The following is a 26,219-nucleotide window of genomic DNA, read 5'->3' on the forward strand; positions in this document are numbered from 1 at the left end:
TACTCGTATTGCTTACTGGTTAATGTGTTCGCTTCGATCCTTGGGTCCAATGCTTTTGCCTCCTCCTAATTTATTAACAAAATTGTTAGTGGGTAATTGCAGAGGAGCGATTCGGTTTTGGTATTCCGTTGTGCAAGAAAATCAGAGAGGGGAAAAATCTTCTGCTCACACTAAATGGGAAAAGGACTTATCTTGTTCTCTTTCCGTGCAGCAATGGGAGTCGATACTTATACCATCTCATAAGATGTCCTAATGTACGAACCACATAGAGATGCACTTTAAATTAATAAACAATATTTATTACACTCCTGTTAAATTACATAGAATTTGGCCTATAGTCTCTGATTTGTGCTGAAGAAATTGTTTGGAGAAGGCCGATACTCTACATGTATTTTGGTCATGTCCAAAATTACGTCAGCTGTGGAGTGAGATATTTTCTCTAGCTGTTTTACATACTCCCCTCCAGATGTCCCCTTCTTTAGCGTTATTGCATATCTACCCTACCGAATTACCCAGTAGAGATCGATATGTTCTCGGCCACTAGAGCAGCAATAGCACAAGACTGGAAAAAGCCTTCCCCGCCCTCGGTCCTTAAAATCGTACGGAAAATACATCGGCCCTCATTCCGAGTTGTTCGCTCGCAAGGCGATTTTAGCAGAGTTACACACGCTAAGCCGCCGCCTACTGGGAGTGAATCTTAGCTTCTTAAAATTGCGAACGACGTATTCGCAATATTGCGATTACAAACTACTTAGCAGTTTCAGAGTAGCTTCTGACTTACTCGGCATCTGCGATCAGTTCAGTGCTTGTCGTTCCTGGTTTGACGTCATAAACACACCAAGCGTTCGCCCAGACACTCCCCCGTTTCTCCAGCCACTCCTGCGTTTTTTCCGGAAACGGTAGCGTTTTTATCCACACGCCCATAAAACGCCGTGTTTCCGCCCAGTAACACCCAATTCCTGTCAAATTCCCCTACGATCGCCGGAGCGAAGAAAAAGCCGTGAGTAAAAAAACTATCTTCATAGCAAAATTACTTGGCGCAGTCGCAGTGCGAACATTGCGCATGCGCACTAAGCTGAAAAACGCTGCGATGCGAAGAAAATTACCGAGCGAACGACTCGGAATGAGGGCCATCATTCTTTCCAGATGGAAGCCATGGGTATGCCTCCCTTTTCCAGGGCTAACCCCTCGTTGATTAAGTGGGCTCGGTGGCAGGAATATTTGACCTCAAGAGATGGGGCGACTTTGATATTTGATTCAGAATAATTATACTCTCTGATTTTCTTTTTTTCTATCTCTATTCTGCTGTTGTATACTATGTTGTGTGATATTCTATGTGACTACGTATCACTGTTTTGCATATGTGGACTGGAATCCTTCCCCTGTACCCCTCCCCATTCTCCCTTTTCTCTTTTCTGTACCCTCTTCCCTTTCCGAGTTTGAACGGAACAAACATTCTAATAAAAATTATCAAGTTAAAAAAAAAAAACAGCTGTCATTCCATAGCAAACCGCCGTAATTCCTCATTATGTGACATGTATAGTAGGTTGTTGATCTAGGTGGACGAATATGGAAAAGGATTAGTGTGTGCGCTTAGGGGATCATAGAACAATCAGGGGTTTTATATAGGACATATGCATCGATTTAATGCTAATTTTGCTTAGGGGCGGTGGATAAAACAGCTGTCATTCCATAGTAAACCGCCGTAATTCCGCGTCATTCTGGATTTATAATCTGTGACATCACTTTAGAAAGAAGTGTGCTGAAGATATAGGCCCTCATTCCGAGTTGATCGCTCGCTAGCTGCTTTTAGCAGCCGTGCAAACGCTAAGCCGCCGCCCTCTGGGAGTGTATCTTAGCTTAGCAGAAGTGCGAACAAAAGGATCGCAGCGCTGCTACAAAATATTTCCGAGCAGTTTCTGAGCAGCTCCAGACCTATTCCTAGCTTGCAATCACTACAGACTATTTAGTTCCTGTTTTGGCGTCATGAACACGCCCAGCGTTCGGCCAGCCACGTCTGCGTTTCCCCAGGCACGCCTGCGTTTGTATCTGACACGCCTGCGTTTTTCCACACACTCCCCGAAAAACGGTCAGTTACCTCCCAGAAACACCCACTTCCTGTCAATCACTCAGCGGCCAGCAGTACGACTGAAAAGCGTCGCTAGACCTTGTGTGAAAGTACGCCGCGCGTGCGCATTGCGTACCGTGCGCATTGCGTACCATACGCATGCGCAGACGTGCCGATTTTTAGCCTGATCTCTGCGCTGCGAACAACGGCAGCTATCGATCAACTCGGAATGACCCCCATAGTTCATAAATTTAAGATTTTTTGATATATACATAAATGTTCAATCTACTCCCATTATAGTCAATTGGCATTCCATTTATGCAGACCGGAGTGTCATTCCTTTTAGTATGTCCCGAGAAATTGCCCCATCAACCAATCAGCAGTTCTGTATCATTTTATAGTATGCAAATTACAGATGTTACTTCAATGCTGATTGGTTGCCACTGGCTCACTTTTCCGCTCTTATCACTGCTTAGTAAATGTCCCCCTAAACCCCTTACAGGTGACTGAATATAAGGTCTCCTGCTTGTGTGCCGTAGTTGCTTCTGTACTTGTCTTACTGATTCCAGTGTACTGACTCGGCTAGTAGCTCCGATTTGCACCTCCGCCTGCGACCCTGACCTCAGCCTGCACTTCCGCTAGTTGCCTTGACCTTGGCTTGCCTGACCATTCTTCTGGCTGCTGATTCTGTACTGTACCTGCCCTCCCATAGTGTCACCTCTGGAGAGGCAATGAAAGGGAAGCAATTTGTGGATTCCCGTCAGCAAAGACCATCCCACCTTGCAGTGGTTTTTGGTGAAAACCAGGGGGGTCCATAATATTCCACGCCCCAATTCTGCCAATTAATCCCGGACTGACTACAACCCACGAGCCATTCCTCCCAAATGAGAATGTAAGCTCTTGCGCAGGGCCCTCTTTCCCTTCGTTCTTTCCTTCCATGTGCTCCTTATCTGTCATCTCCTTGTCATCTTCAGCAACAGACCGTCTGCTCACTCATACGATTGCTACAGGCTCATTGAGAGCTGTTGTCCCGCCTGTGAATGTCACTGCCTGCTGACTCTAGCTACAGCGAGTTGTCCCACTCAGTGGCGGAACTAGCGAGCGGTGGGCCCATGTGCGACAAAATGCTTTGGGCCCCCCCTTTCATCCCATCCAAGTCCACCCCCTCACCCCTGGAGAGGATATGATGAGGGGGACCTGCTCAGGCCCAGAGAAATGGATACCTAGCAACAGTGCCGTAACTAGACATTTTAGCACTGTGTGCAAGAAACGGTATTGGAGCCCCCCCCCCCCCACTCCATGCAAAACTGGGGCAGTGCGCGCCGAAGGCGCGCGCAAAAAATAGGGGCGTGGCTTTGTGGGGAAGGGGTGTGGTCACAAAATAATACCAATTCATATAACGGTGCACAGTAGTCTCCATTATTAAAATTACGCTGCACGGTAGCACCACTACACTAGGTAGAGACCCTTTTACACCTTACGGCGGACAGATTCCTCTTTTTACACATTACGGTAGACAGCGTCAACCCCTTACACATTACGGCAGACAGCATCAACCTTTTACACATTACGGCAGACAGCGTCCCCTTTTTTACACATCACGGCAGACAGCGTCCCCATTTTTACACATTACAGCAGACAGCGTCCCCTTATTACACATTATGGCAGACAGCGTCCCCTTTTCATTATGGCAGACCGTCCCATTTTTACACATTACGGCAGACAGCGTCAACCTTTTACACATTATGGCAGACAGCGTCCCCTTTTCATTACGGCAGACAGCGTCCCATTTTTACACAGCAGTGTCCCATTTTTACACATTACGGCAGACAGCGTCCCCCTTTTTTACAAGGCAAGAGATGCAAACTCAATATAAAAATAAATAAATAAATACATATATATATATATATATATATATATATTTGTGTTTATACATATGCAACACAATTAAAGACATTTAAAATAACTAATTCCTTACCTGGGGCTGTTGCTGCACATAGGTAATGACCAGCAGCTCCAGCTCCTCTCTCTCCCTCCCTCCCTCCCATTATGACAGTGGGCGCCGGGGACGGCCACGAGATCTTGGCGTGATGCTTGTCAGATACCCGGCGCCCAAACACAGAGAGAGAGAGAGAGAGAGAGGAAGCCGAGGGAGGGGTGGAATATAAACAAGAAGGGGGAGGAGCTGAGTTAGCTGCCTCTCCTCGCTTTCCTGATTGACATCTTGCAGCAGCATTTTATTATAGAAGGACGTGTGGAGGAGGAGGCGCTGGAGAGAGCGTTCCCTCCTTACAGCAGCAGCAGCCAGTGAGACCTAACCGACCAGTAAGTTTGTATGAGGGAGGGACGGACCCGCCTCCCTCTTCGGCCGTGACCCCTCCTTCCCCTTTAGCCGGGCTGCCGCAGGCGCTGAGTGTGTTACAAAGGCGGCGGGCGGCAGCCGCGGCAGCATGTCTGGTGCTGCCCTGATCTATTCGTGACACGGGCGGGCGGCGGGATGCAGACCCGACGGGAGCGTTGCTGGTGCCTGATGTGCGGCGGCCGCGGCATGATACAATGAGTCATTGTGACTCATTGTAATGCAGGGCGGCTGTGGGCCCCTTGAGTACGGAGGGGCCCCACTGCACTGCCAGTAGTTCCGCCCCTGAGTCCCACCCACCCCCAAGTTACCTGTCACTCCCAGACATTATTCCAATGCCTGTCTTTATGCTCTGTTCTCTTTGCTGTACACCATATATGCTTTGTTCTTAGTTATACCTCTTGTACAGCGCTGCATACACCTTGAGGCGCCAAACAAATATAAGACACTAAAAATATTTATCTCAGAAACACAGACATAATGTTGCAGTGAAAATATGGTTTTCGATGACAACCCTTAGCAGAATATACTGTATGTTACATGGGAACATATGTGTCTGCAGCTTTATACAGACTTGTCCTCTATCCACAGGGCGATCAGATAGTGGTTGAATGTGATTCAAGCACGATGGACAGAGAAGGAGTCACGTTTGTAAGTATCATTGTCTCAGTGATAGCTCTCTGTATTAAGTTGGACCTTCACATACAGTACAACCATATTGTTATTTTTAAAATAATTACTAAAGATGAAATTTATCAGATGAGGTGCGTCGTGTACAAATCACTCAACAACTATAATATAATAATAATAATAATAAATGATAATAAATTCAGACACGCAGACATAGATTTGTCAGAATTTTTATTTAGCTCTTTATTAAATTAAATATTAAGGGGAAGTGTTGTGGCGAAGGTAGGACAGCACAATGCACAATAACATTCAACAATATGCACTGCAGGCAGATACTGTATCACCCAATGTGCACAGACACAACTACAGCTGTAACAAAACAGAGGTACCCACTCGACCTTGACTACCAACCCGGACTGGTGACCTGCCATCCTTTCCCGCCTCAAGAAAACAACGATAAACCACCAAACCAACAAACACAAAGAGGAGGGGGGGGGGGGGGGGGGGGGGGCTGGAACAGAGAGACTTTGCCCACAGCCCAGGCCTTTAAATAAACTAAAACAGACACTTACCCCTATACTGCCATGCATCGATTAAAACCAGTGATCAGCACCCACTCCAGCCCCCAGCCTTGGGGTCCACCTCTTTTCTTATGTCAATCATTAGGTTTCTCTAAACCTTCTATCGGATGAAGTGTGTCATGCGTATAAATCCATCAACAAAATTAATAATCATTTTAAAAAATAACGACCCAGGGATATAAATGTAAGAAAAACAATAATCTATTTATTAAATTAAATACATATCTATTTAAGGGAGAGTATGGCGGCAAAGGAAGGACGGCCCAAATCAGTCCAACCTACAATGCACAATAACAACCAGTAACATGCATTGCAGGTAGTTACCGCCCAAGGGGCACCAACACAACTATAATACCACTACTATACAACAAAGGTATGCACTTAACCCTCTGCCTTGACTACTCCTTAACTAAACAATTGCACCCAGACCATCCTTTCCCACCGCAACAAGGGTCTGTCCACAGAACCGCCATTCTGCCACCATACTCAGCAAAACAGATTAAGCAATGACCTAAAGCAGATCCTTAATAAACAACAACATCCCCTCCTCGATGAATTGAACACTGTTGGCCCGATACAAATAAGAAAAACTATATTGGATCCCTAAATGCGAAACCACACCACCAGGTGACATCATGACATCACACACGTGCCAGGAGCAGGAAGATGTGTGCCAACCACCCCACAAGTTGGATACGGGTGCCATCATGGCAGTGGCACCTGAGGTCTACCGCTCATTACAGCCCGGCACACTACCCTATATGTATAGTACAATCCATTAACTCAATAAAAGAACTCGGTCTGCATTCTCATGCATTTACAGTATGTGGTCACATAACTCCCAGTCATTTATATAATATCGTTGGCTTTAGTATATCTGTTGCAAACTTAATAAACCCAAATGACAAATAAGCGTACAGATGGCTATGTCCATTTTGTCGTTAGGTAAAGGCTTTGAGTGAGATATAAAAACTTAATTTGGTTTTGAACTCACCGCGAGTTATTAGTAAAAATATGAGCAATTCATCATTACATCATTATAAAATTATCGCTTCTGAAAAGCTGCTCTTTCTGCGGAGACAGCTTCCCACTTTCTGCCACTGCTCCGTTGATATTCGCAGGCTGTCTTCAGACTGCGTATGCGCCTTCCCTATTACTGGTAACTTTAAACTACAATATTTCCATCTTCCTTGGTAGGGACAAACCTGGAGCACCACCTGGTAGCCCAGAGCCCCCTCTAAATTTCAAACCCAGAACCAGCTCCTCAAGTGTCTGAGGAGTGGGGCACTTCAACTTCAATCCAGTGCCAGGTACCCTAGAGCCTGGCCAGTGGTACCCTCTGGTAGCCCCAGGTCCAAGTTTATGAATGAGCCCTCTCACGTCTGGCTGCAACTCCCCCCCCCCCCCCCGATATGTGCCCTCTCGGTTCCCCTCTGAAGCATGCAGACCGCCCCTATATCATTATTCGCTGTGAGCTAGTATGGTAGCACTTTGAATGGACCCAGCTCTGGTTCCGTGTACCCCAAAACCTAGTCCGTCAGAAATCTGAGAGCTCCCCTATCCAACAAGCCTGGACCCATCCATCTGCACTGCTGCGATTGGTTGCCCAACAACAGATGACCCCCCAAAACTGTTCTACCGCTGGCAGGAGTTTTGGCTCCAGTTCGACCTGGTTTCAGGACCTCAAGAGTCTCACTTCTGGCCCTCTCTGAATAAGTTCTGTTTAAGGGATGAAACAAGTAGGTTTTGGTGAGTTATGGATCAATGGGTTGATCTGGAAAATGTTGACAGTCAATAGGTCGACCACTATTAGTCGACACACACATAGTCGACATAGTAAAAAGGTCGATGTGGGAAATGTCAGCACATAAAAACCTCAGTTAGTGCACTGTGTCCCCTTGCTTTGCTCACGATGCAAGTTACTATTCCCAATAGTAGTCCACGTGGATGGTAAAGTATAAAAAAGTTTAAATTCCCAATAATTTGTAAAAAAAAGCTAATTTTCTGTGTTGTCAAAGTCAAATTGCATATTTCGATATTTAAAAAACACTATGGCATTTACTAATGGATGTGTCTACGATGCATGCAGCAAATACGCATGCTATAGCTAATACGGTAGGGAACGAATGACCGTAACGGCAAGTTACTGTTCGCATTATGGTAGAAGATGCATTTGTTAATAAATATCATACTGTAACACAATAGCAAATAATAAGATTTTAAACCTACCGGTAAATCTTTTTCTCCTAGTCCGTAGAGGATGCTGGGGACTCCGTAAGGACCATGGGGTATAGACGGGCTCCGCAGGAGACATGGGCACTATAAAGAACTTTTAGTATGGGTGTGCACTGGCTCCTTCCTCTATGCCCCTCCTCCAGACCTCAGTTAGAGAAACTGTGCCCAGAGGAGATGGACAATATGAGGAAAGGATTTTGTTAATCTAAGGGCAAGATTCATACCAGCCCACACCAACAACTATATACAAGTCTTGCAGATTTAGTCCGCAATGGGACGGGCGCCCAGCATCCTCTACGGACTAGGAGAAAAAGATTTACCGGTAGGTTTAAAATCGTATTTTCTCTTACGTCCTAGAGGATGCTGGGGACTCCATAAGGACCATGGGGTTTATACCAAAGCTCCAAACCGGGCAGGAGAGTGCGGATGACTCTGCAGCACCGATTGAGCAAACGTGAGGTCCTCATCAGCCAGGGTATCAAACTTGTAGAATTTTGCAAAAATGTTTGAACCCGACCAAGTAGCTGCTTGGCAAAGATGTAATGCCGAGACGCCTCGGTCAGTCGCCCAAGAAGAGCCCACCTTTCTAGTGGAATGGGCCTTTACCGAATTTGGTAACGGCAATCCAGCCGTAGAATGAGCCTGATGAATCGTGTTACAGATCCAGCGAGCAATGGTCTGCTTAGAAGCAGGAGCGCCAACTTTGTTGGCTGCATACAGGACAAACCTAACCCTAGCCGTCCTGGCTACATACATTTTTAAGGCCCTGACCACATCCAGGGATTTGGAGTCCTCCAAGTCATCCGTAGCCACGGGCACCACAATAGGTTGGTTCAAATGAAATGAAGAATCCACCTTAGGTAAAAATTGAGGACGAGTCCTCAACTCTGCTCGATCCACATGGAAAATTAAATAGGGGTTCTTGTGAGACCAGGCCGCCAATTCGGACACCCGCCTTGCAGATGCCAAGGCCAATAACATGACCACCATCCAAGTGAGAAATTTTAATTCCACCGTTTGAAGAGGCTCAAACCAGTGAGATTTTAGGAAACTTAACACCACGTTAAGGTCCCAAGGCGCCACAGGGGGCACAAAAGGAGGCTGGATGTGCAGCACTCCTTTCACAAAAGTCGGACTTCCGGGAGAGAAGCCAATTCCTTCTGAAAGAATATAGACAGGGCCGAAATTTGTACCTTAATGGAGCCTAAAATCAGGCCCAAATCCACTCCTGTCTGTAGAAAGTGGAGAAAACGGTCCAGATGGAAATCTTCCATAGGAGCATTCCTGGCTTCACACCAAGATACATACTTCCTCCAGATACGGTGATAATGTTTCGCCGTCACCTCCTTCCTACCCTTTATCAGAGTAGGGATGACTTCCTCCGGAATACCTTTCCCAGCTAGGATTCAGTGTTCAACCGCCATGCCGTCAAACGTAGCCGCGGAAAGTCTTGGAATATGCAGGGCCCCTGCTGCAACAGGTCCTCCCTGAGAGGAAGAGGCCACGGATCTTCTGTGATCATTTCCTGAAGATCTGAATACCAGGCCCTTCGAGGCCAATCTGGAACAACGAGTATTGTCTGTACTCTTTTTCGTCTTATGATTCTCAATATTTTTGAGATGAGAGGCAGAGGAGGGAACACATAGACCGACTGAAACACCCATGGTGTCACTAGGGCATCTACCGCTACCGCCTGAGGGTCCCTTGACCTGGCACAATATCTCCAAAGCTTTTTGTTGAGGCGTGACGCCATCATGTCTATTTGAGGAAGTCCCCAATGACTTGTTATCTCTGCAAAGACTTTTTGATGAAGTCCCCACTCTGCTGAGGAAGTCTGCTTCCCAGTTGTCCACTCCCGGTATAAAGACCGCTGACAGAACGCTTACGTGATTTTCCGCCCAGCGAAGAATCCTGGTGGCTTCCGCCATCGCCACTCTGCTCCTTGTCCCGCCTTGGCGGTTTACATGAGCTACGGCTGTGACGTTGTCTGATTGAATCAGCACCGGTAAGTCGCGAAGCAGATTCTCCGCCTGTCGTAGGCCGATGTATATGGCCCTCAATTCCAGCAGAGAAGCCTCCTGGCTTGACCATAGTCCCTAAAAATTTCTTCCTTGTGTGACTGCTCCTCATCCTCGGAGGCTCGCGTCCGTGGTTAACAGAACCCAGTCCTGAATGCCGAACCTACGACCCTCTAGAAGGTGAGCACTCTGCAGCCACCACAGGAGAGATACCCTGGCCCTGGGGGACAGGCTTATCTTCTGATGTATTTGTAGATGGGACCGACAACTTGTCCAGAAGGTCCCACTGAAATGTCCTCGCATAGAACCTGCCAAAGGGGATGGCCTCGTAGGCTGCCACCATTTTCCCCAGAACTCAAGTGCATTGATGAACAGACACTCTTTTTGGTTTTAGCAGGTCTCTGACCATGTTCTGGAGGTCCTGAGCTTTTTCCATTGGGAGAAAAACCCTCTTCTGTTCCATGTCCAGAATCATGCCTAGGAATGATAGTCGAGTTGTTGGAACCATTTGTGACTTTGGCAGATTGAGAATCCAACCGTGCTGTTGTAGCACTCTCAGGGAGAGCGACACGCTCTTCAGCAACTGATCTCTCGATCTCGCTTTTATCAGGAGATCGTCCAAGTACGGGATAATTGTGACTCCCTGCCTGCGCAAGAGCACCATCATCTCCACCATCACCTTGGTGAAAATCTTCGGTGCCGTGGAAAGCCCATACGGCAGCGTCTGAAACTGGTAATGACAGTCCTATACAGCGAATCTCAGGTACTTCTAATGAGGAGGATATATGGGGACATGAAGGTAGGCATCCTTCATGTCCAGCGATACCATAAAATCCCCCCCTTCCAGGCTGGAGATTACTGCCCGGAGCGATTCCATCTTGAATTTGAACTTTTTCAAGTACAGGTTTAGGGATTTTAGATTTAAAATGGGTCTGACCGAACCATCCGGCTTCGGGACCACAAACAGGGTTGAATAGTACCCTTTTCCCTGTTGGACCAGGGGCACCTTGACAATCACTTGCTGTTGACACAGCTTTTGAATTGCGGCCAATACTTCTTCCCTCTCCGGGGAAGAAGCTGGCAAGGCCAACTTGAAAAATCGGAGAGGGGGCACCTCTTCGAATTCCAGTTTGTAGCCTTGGGATACAATCTCCATCGCCCAAGGATCCATGTCTGACAGAACCAAGACCTGGCTGAAGAGTCGAAGACGTGCCCCCACCGGTGCGGACTCCCTCAGTGGAGCCCCAGCGTCATGGGGTGGATTTAGCAGAAGCCGGGGAGGACTTCTGTTCCTGGGAACTAGCTGAAGCAGGTGTTCTCTTTCCTCTACCCTTATCTCTGGTGAGGAAGGAGGAACCCCGACCTCTTCTGGCCTTATGCGACCGAAAGGACTGCATCTGATACTGTGGAGTTTTCTTTTGCTGTTGGGGAACAAAAGGTAAAAAAGTAGATTTATCCGCGGTAGCTGTGGAAACCAGGTCCGCTAGACCATCCCCAAACAAAACTTCACCCTTGTAAGGTAAAACCTCCATATGCTTCTTTGAGTCTGCATCACCCGTCCATTGGCGGGTCCACAGAACTCGTCTCGCAGAAATAGCCATGGCGTTGGCTCTGGAACCAAGCAGCCCAACGTCTCTTTGAGCATCTCTCATATATAAGACTGCGTCTTTAATGTGACCTAAGGTCAGTAAAATGGTCTCCCTGTCTAGGGTATCAAAGTCAGCTGACAAGGTATCTGTCCACGCTGCAACTGCGCTACAAACCCATGCCCATGCTATCGCCAGTCTGAGCAAAGCACCCGTGTGCGTAAAAATAGATTTTAAGGTAGTTTCCTGTCTGCAATCAGCAGGATCCTTGAGGGCTGCCGTGTCTGGAGACGGTAGCGCCACCTTCTTGTACAGACGCGTTAAAGCCTCGTCCACCCTAGGTGAGGATTTCCAACGTACCCTGTCCTGTGTAGGGAAAGGATATGCCATAAGAATCCTCTTGGGAATCTGCAGTTTTTTGTCTGGAGTTTCCCAAGCTTTTTCAAATAACTCGTTCAGCTCATGAGATGGGGGAAAGGTTACCTCAGGTTTCTTTTCCTTATACATGCGCACTCTCGTGTCAGGGACAGAGGGGTCATCAGTGATATGCAAAACATCTTTTATTGCAATAATCATATAATGAATACTTTTGGCCACCCTTGGGTGTATCTTTGCCTCATCGTAGTAGACACTGGAGTCAGAATCCGTGTTGGTATCAGTGTCTGCTATTTGGGATAGGGGACGTTTTTCAGACCCTGAAGGGCCCTTTGACCCAGTCCAATCCGTTGATTGACTCCCTGCTTTTTCCCTGGACTCTTTGTCCATTCTCTTATGTAATAGGGTCACTCTTGCATTTAACATATTCCACATGTCCAACCAATCATGAGTCGGCGTTGCCGACGGAGACACACCAATCATCTGCTCCACCTCCTCCTTGGACGAACCTTCCGCTTCAGACATGCCGACACACACGTAGCGACACCCCCACACCCCCACACACTATAAGGGAACAGTTCCCCAACAAGGCCCTTTGGAGAGACAGAGAGAGAGTATGCCAGCACACACCCAGCGCCAACTGACACTGGAAACAAATTCCCAGATATAGCGCTTTTATATATAATAATCGTGTAATACACTCACTGCGCCAATTAAAAGCCTCCCCCCCCTCTTTTCATCCCTCTGTCACCGTGTTCAGCAGGGGAGAGTCCGGGGAGCCAGCTTCTCTGTAGTGCTCTGTGGAGAAAATGGCGCTGGTTAGTGCTGAGGGACCAAGCTCCGCCCCCTACCGCGGCGGGCTTCAGTCCCGCTCAATTGTATAAAAAAATGGCAGGGGTTTATATATTAACTGCCTCCGCAGTCTAATATCTATAAAATGCCAGTCCAGAGGTTTAAATTGCTGCCCAGGGCGCCCCCAGCCCCCTGCCCCCTGCACCCATCAGTGCCTGTCAGTGTGTGTAGTGTGTGGGAGCAATGGCGTGCAGCGTTACCGCTGCGCGCTTACCTCAGTGAAGATCTGAAGTCTTCTGCTGCCTTGAAGTCTTCTTTTCTTCTCATACTCACACGGCTACTATCTTCCGGCTCTGCGAGGAGGACGGCGGTGCGGCTCTGGGACGAACAGCGAGGGGAGACCTGCGTTTCGACTCCCTCTGGAGCTATTGGTGTCCAGTAGCCTAAGAAGCAGAGCCTATCACTTAAGTAGGTCTGCTTCTATCTCCTCAGTCCCACGATGCAGGGAGCCTGTTGCCAGCAGTGCTCCCTGAAAATAAAAAACCTAACAAAATTATTTTTCAGAGAAACTCAGGAGAGCTCCCCTGTAGTGTACCCATTCTCCTCTGGGCACAGGATCTAACTGAGGTCTGGTGGAGGGGCATAGAGGGAGGAGCCAGTGCACACCCATACTAAAACTTCTTTATAGTGCCCATGTCTCCTGCGGAGCCCGTCTATACCCCATGGTCCTTACGGAGTCCCCAGCATCCTCCAGGACGTAAGAGAAATTTCTTACATACACTCAAATGTGGTACATCCAGGAATACAAATCAAATAGCGTCTTAAACATATCAGATTGTTTTGTCCAAACAGGCATTGTGTCCATGGAAGATAGACCTTGAGGCTTGTTGATGATCCTATTGATCCCGTGCTGTCATTATCTCTAACAAACAAGAAGCCAGATACCATACAATAGCTGAAGATATGCAGATTCCTGAATGTGTGCTTAACACACATTTATGCACAACAGAATCCTTGTTGATCTAAGCCAGGCGACCATGAAGTAATATTCAATTTAAACCAGATATTGATACTTGAATTAATAGTGATGTCATATGTATTATGTATTCTGGCTTTATGGTTTACACAGTACTGACCTGTCCCCTACACAATGAGTTACACATAGCTTTACAGAACTGGTCAACTATATATATATATATATATATATATATATATATATATATATATATATAATAAGAATTTACTCACCGGTAATTCTATTTCTCATAGTCCGTAGTGGATGCTGGGGACTCCGTAAGGACCATGGGGATTAGCGGCTCCGCAGTAGACTGGGCACAACTATAAAGAAAGCTTTTAGACTACTGGTGTGCACTGGCTCCTCCCACTAAGACCCTCCTCCAGACCTCAGTTAGGATACTGTGCCCGGAAGAGCTGACACAATTAGGAAGGATTTTGAATCCCGGATAAGACTCATACCAGCCACACCAATCACACCGTATAACTCGTGATACAATACCCAGTTAACAGCATGATAACAACTGAGCTTCTCAACAGATAGCTCAACAATAACCCTTTAGTTAGGCAATAACTATATACAAGTATTGCAGACAATCCACACTTGGGATGGGCGCCCAGCATCCACTACGGACTATGAGAAATAGAATTACCGGTGAGTAAATTCTTATTTTCTCTAACGTCCTAAGTGGATGCTGGGGACTCCGTAAGGACCATGGGGATTATACCAAAGCTCCCAAACGGGCGGGAGAGTGCGGATGACTCTGCAGCACCGAATGAGAGAACTCAAGGTCCTCCTCAGCCAGGGTATCAAATTTGTAGAATTTAGCAAACGTGTTTGCCCCTGACCAAGTAGCAGCTCGGCAAAGTTGAAGAGCCGAGACCCCTCGGGCAGCCGCCCAAGAAGAGCCCACTTTCCTCGTGGAATGGGCTTTTACTGATTTAGGATGCGGCAGTCCAGCCGCAGAATGTGCAAGCTGAATCATACTACAGATCCAGCGAGCAATAGTCTGCTTAGAAGCAGGTGCACCCAACTTGTTGGGCGCATACAGGATAAAAAGCGAGTCAGTCTTCCTGACTCCAGCTGTCCTGGAAACATACATTTTTAGGGCCCTGACTACATCCAACAACTTGGAAGCCTCCAAGTCATTCGTAGCCGCAGGCACCACGATAGGTTGGTTCAGATGAAAAGCTGATACCACTTTGAGGAGAAACTGGGGACGAGTCCTCAATTCTGCCCTATCCATATGAAAAATCAGATAAGGGCTTTTACATGACAAAGCCGCCAATTCTGAAACACGCCTGGCCGAAGCCAAGGCCAACAACATGACCACTTTCCACGTGAGATATTTTAAATCCACGGTTTTCAGTGGCTCAAACCAATGTGACTTTAGGAAATCCAACACCACGTTGAGATCCCAAGGTGCCACTGGAGGCACAAAAGGGGGCTGAATATGCAGCACTCCCTTAACAAAAGTCTGAACTTCAGGTAGTGAAGCCAATTCTCTCTGGAAGAAAATCGATAGAGCCGAAATCTGGACCTTAATGGAACCCAATTTAAGGCCCATAGTCACCCCTGACTGTAGGAAGTGCAGGAACCGGCCCAGCTGAAATTCTTCCGTTGGGGCCTTCCTGGCCTCACACCACGCAACACATTTTCGCCATATGCGGTGATAATGGTTCGCGGTAACTTCTTTCCTAGCTTTTATCAGCGTAGGAATGACTTCCTCCGGAATGCCCTTTTCCTTCAGGATCCGGTGTTCAACCGCCATGCCGTCAAACGCAGCCGCGGTAAGTCTTGGAACAGACAGGGCCCCTGCTGCAGCAGGTCCTGTCTGAGCGGTAGAGGCCATGGGTCCTCTGACATCATTTCTTGAAGTTCCAGATACCACGCTCTTCTTGGCCAATCCGGAACAATGAGTATAGTTCTTACTCCTCTTCTCCTTATTATCCTCAGTACCTTTGGTATGAGAGGAAGAGGAGGGAACACATAAACCGATCGGTACACCCACGGTGTTACCAGAGCGTCCACAGCTATCGCCTGCGGGTCTCTCGACCTGGCGCAATATTTTTCTAGCTTTTTGTTTAGGCGGGACGCCATCATGTCCACCTGTGGTTTTTCCCACTGGTTTACAATCATTTGAAAGACTTCTGGATGAAGTCCCCACTCTCCTGGGTGGAGGTCGTGCCTGCTGAGGAAGTCTGCTTCCCAGTTGTCCACTCCCGGAATGAACACTGCTGACAGTGCTAACACGTGATTTTCCGCCCATCGGAGAATCCTTGTGGCTTCTGCCATCGCCGTCCTGCTTCTCGTGCCGCCCTGTCGATTTACATGGGCGACTGCCGCGATGTTGTCTGACTGGATCAGTACCGGCTGGTTTTGAAGCAGGGGTTTTGCCTGACTTAGGGCATTGTAAATGGCCCTTAGTTCCAGAATATTTATGTGCAGGGAAGTCTCCTGACTTGACCATAGTCCTTGGATGTTTCTTCCCTGTGTGACTGCTCCCCAGCCTCGAAGGCTGGCATCCGTGGTCACCAGGACCCAGTCCTGTATGCGGAATCTGCGGCCCTCTCGAAGATGAGCACTCTGCAGCCACCACAGCAGAAACACCCTTGTCCTTGGAGACAGGGTTATCAGACGATGCATCTGAAGATGCGATCCGGACCACTTGTCCAACAGGTCCCACTGAAAGGTTCTTGCATGAAACCTGCAGAATGGAATCGCTTCGTAGGAAGCTACCATTTTTCCCAGGATCCGCGTGCAGTGATGCACCGACACCTGTTTTGGTTTTAGGAGGCCTCTGACTAGAGATGACAGCTCCTTGGCCTTCTCCTCCGGGAGAAACACTTTTCTCTGTTCTGTGTCCAGAACCATCCCTAGGAACAGCAGGCGTGTCGTAGGGACCAGCTGTGACTTTGGAATGTTTAGAATCCAGCCGTGCTGTTGTAGCACTTCCCGAGATAGTGCTACCCCTACCAACAACTGCTCTCTGGACCTCGCCTTTATCAGGAGATCGTCCAAGTACGGGATAATTAAAACTCCCTTCCTTCGAAGGAGTATCATCATTTCCGCCATTACCTTGGTAAAGACCCTCGGAGCCGTGGAGAGACCGAACGGCAACGTCTGGAATTGGTAATGACAATCTTGTACCACAAACCTGAGGTACTCCTGGTGAGGATGGTAAATGGGGACATGTAGGTAAGCATCCTTGATGTCCAGCGATACCATGTAATCTCCCTCTTCCAGGCTTGCAATAACCGCCCTGAGCGATTCCATCTTGAACTTGCATTTTTTGATATATGTGTTCAACGATTTCAAATTTAAAATGGGTCTCACCGAACCGTACGGTTTCGGTACCACAAACATTGTGGAATAGTAACCCCGTCCTTGTTGAAGTAGGGACACCTTTACTATCACTTGTTGTGAATACAGCTTTTGAATTGCCTGTAACACTGCCTCCCTGCCTGAGGGAGTGGTTGGCAAGGCAGATTTGAGGAAACGGCGGGGGGAGACGTCTCGAATTTCAGTTTGTACCCCTGAGATACTATTTGAAGGATCCAGGGATCCACCCGTGAGCGAGCCCACTGATTGCTGAAATGCTTGAGACGGGCCCCCACCGTACCTGGCTCTGCCTGTGGAGCCCCAGCATCAGTGCCGTTTCTAGCGGCGGGCGAGCCGTGCAACCGCACGGGGCGCCCGCCGCGGCACTTTGTGACTACTCCTCTCCTCCCTCTCTCTTCCCCCGAGCGCTCCTGCTCGGGGGGCGGGGCTTCGCGGAATGACGCAAACGCGTCATTCCGCGAAGCCCCGCCCCCCGAGCAGGAGCGCTCGGGTGGAAGAGAGAGGGAGGAGAGGACTGGAGATAACCATCGACGGAGGAGGCGGCCGGCGTGCGGGACCCGAAGAGCGGCAAGTTGTAAGTATTCATTCTCTCTCTCTCTCTCTCTCTCTCTCTCTCTCTCTCCTCCCACTTGACACCTGCCACACTGTGTAAAATGGGGACACCTGCCGCACTGTGTAAAATGGGGATACCTGCCGCACTGTGTAAAATGGGGACACTTGCCGCACTGTGTAAAATGGGGATACCTGCCGCACTGTGTAAAATGGGGGCACCTGCCGCACTGTGTAAAATGGGGGCACCTGCCGCACTGTGTAAAATGGGGACACCTGCCGCACTGTGTAAAATGGGGATACCTGCCGCACTGTGTAAAATGGGGGCACCTGCCTGCGTACTGTGTAAAATGGGGGCACGTGCCTGCGTACTGTGTAAAATGGGGACACCTGCCTGCGTACTGTGTAAAATGGGGACATCTGCCTGCGTACTGTGTAAAATGGGGACACCTGCCTGCGTACTGTGTAAAATGGGGATATCTGCCTGCCGCACTTTGTTAAATGGGGACACCTGCCTACCGTACTGTGTAAAATGGGGACACCTGCCTGCCGCACTTTGTAAAATGGGGACACCTGCCTGCCGCACTTTGTAAATGGGGACACCTACCTGCCGCGCTGTGTAATATGGGGACACTTGCCTGGTGTAATGTGTAAAAAAGGGACTTTTTTATTTTTATTTTTTCCCCCTGTGGTGGGTGTGATATCAGACGAGGCCACGCCCACTGTAATGAGACCACGCCCATTTTAATCAGGCCACACAGCCTTGTCGGGAGCGCGCACGCCTTCGGAGCGCGCATGCTTTTTTTCTGGCTATATGGGGGGGGGCACGCAATTTTTTTTTATAGCAATGGGGGGGGGCGCATTTTGAAATCTCGCACTGGGAGCCAAATTGTCTAGAAACGGCCCTGCCCAGCGTCATGCTGTGGACTTAGAGGAAGCGGGGGAGGACTTTTACTCCTGGGAACTGGCTGTATGCTGCAGCTTTTTCCCTCTGCCTCTGGGCAGAAAGGACGCGCCTTTAACCCGCTTGCCTCTATTGGGCCGAAAGGACTGTACCTGATAATACGGTGCTTTCTTTGGTTGTGAGGGAACATGGGGCAAAAATGTAGACTTCCCAGCTGTTGCTGTGGAAACGAGGTCCGAGAGACCACCCCCGAACAATTCCTCACCCTTATAAGGCAGAACTTCCATGTGTCGTTTGGAATCTGCATCACCTGTCCACTGCCGAGTCCATAACCCTCTCCTGGCAGAAATGGACATAGCACTAATTTTGGATGCCAGCCGGCAAATATCCCTCTGTGCATCCCTGTGCATAAAAGTGCGTCTTTTATATGCTCTACGTTCAGCAAAATAGTGTCCCTGTCTAGGGTATCTATATTTTCTGACAGGGAATCTGACCACGCAGCAGCAGCGCTGCACATCCAGGCTGAAGCTATAGCCGGTCTCAGTATCACACCTGTGTGTGTATATATAGATTTCAGGATAGCCTCCTGCTTTCTATCAGCAGATTCCTTCAGGGCGGCCGTATCCGGAGACGGTAGAGATGAGCGGGTTCGGTTTCTCTGAATCCGAACCCGCCCGAACTTCATGGTTTTTTTCACGGGTCCGAGCAGACTCGGATCCTCCCGCCTTGCTCGGTTAACCCGAGCGCGCCCGAACGTCATCATGACGCTGTCGGATTCTCGCGAGACTCGGATTCTATATAAGGAGCCGCGCGTCGCCGCCATTTTCACACGTGCATTGAGATTGATAGGGAGAGGACGTGGCTGGCGTCCTCTCCATTTAGATTAGAAGAGAGAGAGAGAGAGAGAGAGATTGACCTGATTTACTGGAGCTTAGGAGTACTGTAGAAGTGTAGAGAGTGCAGAGTTTACTAGTGACTGACCACAGTGACCACCAGACAGTGCAGTTTTATTTAATATATCCGTTCTCTGCCTGAAAAAAACGATACACACAGTGACTCAGTCACATACCATATCTGTGTGCACTGCTCAGCCCAGTGTGCTGCATCATCTATGTATATATATCTGACTGTGCTCAGCTCACACAGCTTATAATTGTGGGGGAGACTGGGGAGCACTGCAGTGCCAGTTATAGGTTATAGCAGGAGCCAGGAGTACATATTATATTAAAATTAAACAGTGCACACTTTTGCTGCAGGAGTGCCACTGCCAGTGTGACTGACCAGTGACCTGACCACACTGACCACCAGTATAGTTAGTAGTATACTATATTGTGATTGCCTGAAAAAGTTAAACACTCGTCGTGTGACTTCACTTGTGTGGTGTTTTTTTTTTTATTCTATAAAAAACTCATTCTGCTGACAGACAGTGTCCAGCAGGTCCGTCATTATATAATATATACCTGTCCGGCTGCAGTAGTGATATATATATATTTTTTATATCATTATTTATCATCCAGTCGCAGCAGACACAGTACGGTAGTTCACGGCTGTAGCTACCTCTGTGTCGGCACTCGGCAGTCCATCCATAATTGTATACCACCTACCCGTGGTTTTTTTTTCTTTCTTCTTTATACATACATACTACTACATCTCTTTATCAACCAGTCTATATTAGCAGCAGACACAGTACAGTACGGTAGTCCACGGCTGTAGCTACCTCTGTGTCGGCACTCGGCAGTCCGTCCATAATTGTATACCACCTACCCGTGGTTTTTTTCTTTCTTCTTTATACATACATACTACTACATCTCTTTATCAACCAGTCTATGTTAGCAGCAGACACAGTACAGTACGGTAGTTCACGGCTGTAGCTACCTCTGTGTCGGCACTCGGCAGTCCGTCCATAATTGTATACCACCTACCCGAGGTTTTTTTTCTTTCTTCTTTATACATACATACTACTACATCTCTTTATCAACCAGTCTATATTAGCAGCAGACACAGTACAGTACGGTAGTTCACGGCTGTAGCTACCTCTGTGTCGGCACTCGGCAGTCCGTCCATAATTGCATACCACCTACCCGTGGTTTTTTTTTCTTCTTTATACATACATACTACTACATCTCTTTATCAACCAGTCTATATTAGCAGCAGACACAGTACAGTACGGTAGATCACGGCTGTAGCTACCTCTGTGTCGGCACTCGGCAGTCCGTCCATAATTGTATACCACCTACCCGAGGTTTTTTTTTCTTTCTTCTTTATACATACATACTGCTACATCTCTTTATCAACCAGTCTATATTAGCAGCAGACACAGTACAGTACGGTAGTCCACGGCTGTAGCTACCTCTGTGTCGGCACTCGGCAGTCCGTCCATAATTGTATACCACCTACCCGTGGTTTTTTTTTCTTTCTTCTTTATACATACATACTACTACATCTCTTTATCAACCAGTCTATATTAGCAGCAGACACAGTACAGTACGGTAGTCCACGGCTGTAGCTACCTCTGTGTCGGCACTCGGCAGTCCATCCATAATTGTATACCACCTACCCGTGGTTTTTTTTTCTATCTTCTTTATACATACATACATACTACTACATCTCTTTATCAACCAGTCTATATTAGCAGCAGACACAGTACAGTACGGTAGTTCACGGCTGTAGCTACCTCTGTGTCGGCACTCGGCAGTCCGTCCATAATTGTATACTAGTATCCATCCATCTCCATTGTTTACCTGAGGTGCCTTTTAGTTGTGCCTATTAAAATATGGAGAACAAAAATGTTGAGGTTCCAAAATTAGGGAAAGATCAAGATCCACTTCCACCTCGTGCTGAAGCTGCTGCCACTAGTCATGGCCGAGACGATGAAATGCCAGCAACGTCGTCTGCCAAGGCCGATGCCCAATGTCATAGTACAGAGCATGTCAAATCCAAAACACCAAATATCAGTAAAAAAAGGACTCCCAAACCTAAAATAAAATTGTCGGAGGAGAAGCGTAAACTTGCCAATATGCCATTTACCACACGGAGTGGCAAGGAACGGCTGAGGCCCTGGCCTATGTTCATGGCTAGTGGTTCAGCTTCACATGAGGATGGAGGCACTCAGCCTCTCGCTAGAAAAATGAAAAGACTCAAGCTGGCAAAAGCAGTAGCACCGCAAAGAACTGTGCGTTCTTCGAAATCCCAAATCCACAAGGAGAGTCCAATTGTGTCGGTTGCGATGCCTGACCTTCCCAACACTGGACGTGAAGAGCATGCGCCTTCCACCATTTGCACGCCCCCTGCAAGTGCTGGAAGGAGCACCCGCAGTCCAGTTCCTGATAGTCAGATTGAAGATGTCAGTGTTGAAGTACACCAGGATGAGGAGGATATGGGTGTTGCTGGCGCTGGGGAGGAAATTGACCAGGAGGATTCTGATGGTGAGGTGGTTTGTTTAAGTCAGGCACCCGGGGAGACACCTGTTGTCCGTGGGAGGAATATGGCCGTTGACATGCCTGGTGAAAATACCAAAAAAATCAGCTCTTCGGTGTGGAGCTATTTCAACAGAAATGCGGACAACAGGTGTCAAGCCGTGTGTTCCCTTTGTCAAGCTGTAATAAGTAGGGGTAAGGACGTTAACCACCTCGGAACATCCTCCCTTATACGTCACCTGCAGCGCATTCATAATAAGTCAGTGACAAGTTCAAAAACTTTGGGTGACAGCGGAAGCAGTCCACTGACCAGTAAATCCCTTCCTCTTGTAACCAAGCTCACGCAAACCACCCCACCAACTCCCTCAGTGTCAATTTCCTCCTTCCCCAGGAATGCCAATAGTCCTGCAGGCCATGTCACTGGCAATTCTGACGAGTCCTCTCCTGCCTGGGATTCCTCCGATGCATCCTTGCGTGTAACGCCTACTGCTGCTGGCGCTGCTGTTGTTGCTGCTGGGAGTCGATGGTCATCCCAGAGGGGAAGTCGTAAGACCTACTTCCACCAAGCAATTGACTGTCCAACAGTCCTTTGCGAGGAAGATGAAATATCACAGCAGTCATCCTACTGCAAAGCGGATAACTGAGGCCTTGGCATCCTGGGTGGTGAGAAACGTGGTTCCGGTATCCATCATTACTGCAGAGCCAACTAGAGACTTGTTGGAGGTACTGTGTCCCCGGTACCAAATACCATCTAGGTTCCATTTCTCTAGGCAGGCGATACCGAAAATTTACACAGACCTCAGAAAAAGAGTCACCAGTGTCCTAAAAAATGCAGCTGTACCCAATGTCCACTTAACCACGGACATGTGGACAAGTGGAGCAGGGCAGGGTCAGGACTATATGACTGTGACAGCCCACTGGGTAGATGTATGGACTCCCGCCGCAAGAACAGCAGCGGCGGCACCAGTAGCAGCATCTCGCAAACGCCAACTCTTTCCTAGGCAGGCTACGCTTTGTATCACCACTTTCCAGAATACGCACACAGCTGAAAACCTCTTACGGCAACTGAGGAAGATCATCGCGGAATGGCTTACCCCAATAGGACTCTCCTGTGGATTTGTGGCATCGGACAACGCCAGCAATATTGTGTGTGCATTAAATATGGGCAAATTCCAGCACGTCCCATGTTTTGCACATACCTTGAATTTGGTGGTGCAGAATTATTTAAAAAACGACAGGGGCGTGCAAGAGATGCTGTCGGTGGCCAGAAGAATTGCGGGACACTTTCGGCGTACAGGCACCACGTACAGAAGACTGGAGCACCACCAAAAACTACTGAACCTGCCCTGCCATCATCTGAAGCAAGAAGTGGTAACGAGGTGGAATTCAACCCTCTATATGCTTCAGAGGTTGGAGGAGCAGCAAAAGGCCATTCAAGCCTATACAATTGAGCACGATATAGGAGGTGGAATGCACCTGTCTCAAGCGCAGTGGAGAATGATTTCAACGTTGTGCAAGGTTCTGCTGCCCTTTGAACTTGCCACACGTGAAGTCAGTTCAGACACTGCCAGCCTGTGTCAGGTCATTCCCCTCATCAGGCTTTTGCAGAAGAAGCTGGAGACATTGAAGGAGGAGCTAACACGGAGCGATTCCGCTAGGCATGTGGGACTTGTGGATGGAGCCCTTAATTCGCTTAACAAGGATTCACGGGTGGTCAATCTGTTGAAATCAGAGCACTACATTTTGGCCACCGTGCTCGATCCTAGATTTAAAGCCTACCTTGGATCTCTCTTTCCGGCAGACACAAGTCTGCTGGGGTTGAAAGACCTGCTGGTGAGAAAATTGTCAAGTCAAGCGGAATGCGACCTGTCAACATCTCCTCCTTCACATTCTCCCGCAACTGGGGGTGCGAGGAAAAGGCTCAGAATTCCGAGCCCACCCGCTGGCGGTGATGCAGGGCAGTCTGGAGCGACTGCTGATGCCGACATCTGGTCCGGACTGAAGGACCTGACAACGATTACGGACATGTCGTCTACTGTCACTGCATATGATTCTCTCACCATTGAAAGAATGGTGGAGGATTATATGAGTGACCGCATCCAAGTAGGCACGTCACACAGTCCATACTTATACTGGCAGGAAAAAGAGGCAATTTGGAGGCCCTTGCACAAACTGGCTTTATTCTACCTAAGTTGCCCTCCCACAAGTGTGTACTCCGAAAGAGTGTTTAGTGCCGCCGCTCACCTTGTCAGCAATCGGCGTACGAGGTTACATCCAGAAAATGTGGAGAAGATGATGTTCATTAAAATGAATTATAATCAATTCCTCCGCGGAGACATTGACCAGCAGCAATTGCCTCCACAAAGTACACAGGGAGCTGAGATGGAGGATTCCAGTGGGGACGAATTGATAATCTGTGAGGAGGGGGATGTACACGGTGATATATCGGAGGATGATGATGAGGTGGACATCTTGCCTCTGTAGAGCCAGTTTGTGCAAGGAGAGATTAATTGCTTCTTTTTTGGGGGGGTCCAAACCAACCCGTCATATCAGTCACAGTCGTGTGGCAGACCCTGTCACTGAAATGATGGGTTGGTTAAAGTGTGCATGTCCTGTTTTGTTTATACAACATAAGGGTGGGTGGGAGGGCCCAAGGACAATTCCATCTTGCACCTCTTTTTTCTTTTATTTTTCTTTGCGTCATGTGCTGTTTGGGGAGGGTTTTTTGGAAGGGCCATCCTGCGTGACACTGCAGTGCCACTCCTAGATGGGCCCGGTGTTTGTGTCGGCCACTAGGGTCGCTAATCTTACTCACACAGCTACCTCATTGCGCCTCTTTTTTTCTTTGCGTCATGTGCTGTTTGGGGAGGGTTTTTTGGAAGGGACATCCTGCGTGACACTGCAGTGCCACTCCTAAATGGGCCCGGTGTTTGTGTCGGCCACTAGGGTCGCTTATCTTACTCACACAGTCAGCTACCTCATTGCGCCTCTTTTTTTCTTTGCGTCATGTGCTGTTTGGGGAGGGTTTTTTGGAAGGGACATCCTGCGTGACACTGCAGTGCCACTCCTAGATGGGCCCGGTGTTTGTGTCGGCCACTAGGGTCGCTAATCTTACTCACACAGCTACCTCATTGCGCCTCTTTTTTTCTTTGCGTCATGTGCTGTTTGGGGAGGGTTTTTTGGAAGGGACATCCTGCGTGACACTGCAGTGCCACTCCTAAATGGGCCCGGTGTTTGTGTCGGCCACTAGGGTCGCTTATCTTACTCACACAGTCAGCTACCTCATTGCGCCTCTTTTTTTCTTTGCGTCATGTGCTGTTTGGGGAGGGTTTTTTGGAAGGGACATCCTACGTGACACTGCAGTGCCACTCCTAGATGGGCCCGGTGTTTGTGTCGGCCACTAGGGTCGCTAATCTTTCTCACACAGCTACCTCATTGCGCCTCTTTTTTTCTTTGCGTCATGTGCTGTTTGGGGAGGGTTTTTTGGAAGGGACATCCTGCGTGACACTGCAGTGCCACTCCTAAATGGGCCCGGTGTTTGTGTCGGCCACTACGGTCGCTAATCTTACTCACACAGCTACCTCATTGCGCCTCTTTTTTTCTTTGCGTCATGTGCTGTTTGGGGAGGGTTTTTTGGAAGGGACATCCTGCGTGACACTGCAGTGCCACTCCTAAATGGGCCCGGTGTTTGTGTCGGCCACTAGGGTCGCTTATCTTACTCACACAGTCAGCTACCTCATTGCGCCTCTTTTTTTCTTTGCGTCATGTGCTGTTTGGGGAGTGTTTTTTGGAAGGGACATCCTGCGTGACACTGCAGTGCCACTCCTAGATGGGCCCGGTGTTTGTGTCGGCCACTAGGGTCGCTAATCTTACTCACACAGCTACCTCATTGCGCCTCTTTTTTTCTTTGCGTCATGTGCTGTTTGGGGAGGGTTTTTTGGAAGGGACATCCTGCGTGACACTGCAGTGCCACTCCTAGATGGGCCAGGTGTTTGTGTCGGCCACTAGGGTCGCTTAGCTTAGTCATCCAGCGACCTCGGTGCAAATTTTAGGACTAAAAATAATATTGTGAGGTGTGAGGTATTCAGAATAGACTGAAAATGAGTGGAAATTATGGTTTTTGAGGTTAATAATAATATGGGATCAAAATGACCCCCAAATTCTATGATTTAAGCTGTTTTTTAGGGTTTTTTGAAAAAAACACCCGAATCCAAAACACACCCGAATCCGACAAAAAAAATTCGGTGAGGTTTTGCCAAAACGCGGTCGAACCCAAAACACGGCCGCGGAACCGAACCCAAAACCAAAACACAAAACCCGAAAAATTTCAGGTGCTCATCACTAGGTAG

The 26,219-nt window shown here is 48.2% G+C and overlaps 1 protein-coding gene across 2 annotated transcripts in view; it reads left to right on the forward strand.

Moving 5' to 3' along the window:
• The first annotated feature begins 4,137 nt into the window (after positions 1–4,137).
• LOC135058261 (DBH-like monooxygenase protein 2) overlaps positions 4,138–26,219 on the forward strand; it is a 126,664-nt gene continuing 104,582 nt past the window's right edge. For both annotated transcript variants that reach the window (XR_010244712.1, XM_063963791.1), the window contains exons 1-2: positions 4,138–4,393; positions 5,019–5,078. Coding sequence is in view for 1 of the 2 variants with exons in the window: in XM_063963791.1 (XP_063819861.1) it covers positions 5,055–5,078 (24 nt within the window). In the remaining variant the exon portion in view is untranslated. The remainder of the gene's footprint in view (positions 4,394–5,018; positions 5,079–26,219) is intronic.

Source organism: Pseudophryne corroboree, chromosome 3 (assembly GCF_028390025.1).
Source record: "Pseudophryne corroboree isolate aPseCor3 chromosome 3, aPseCor3.hap2, whole genome shotgun sequence".
Classification (NCBI taxonomy): Eukaryota; Metazoa; Chordata; class Amphibia; order Anura; family Myobatrachidae; genus Pseudophryne; species Pseudophryne corroboree.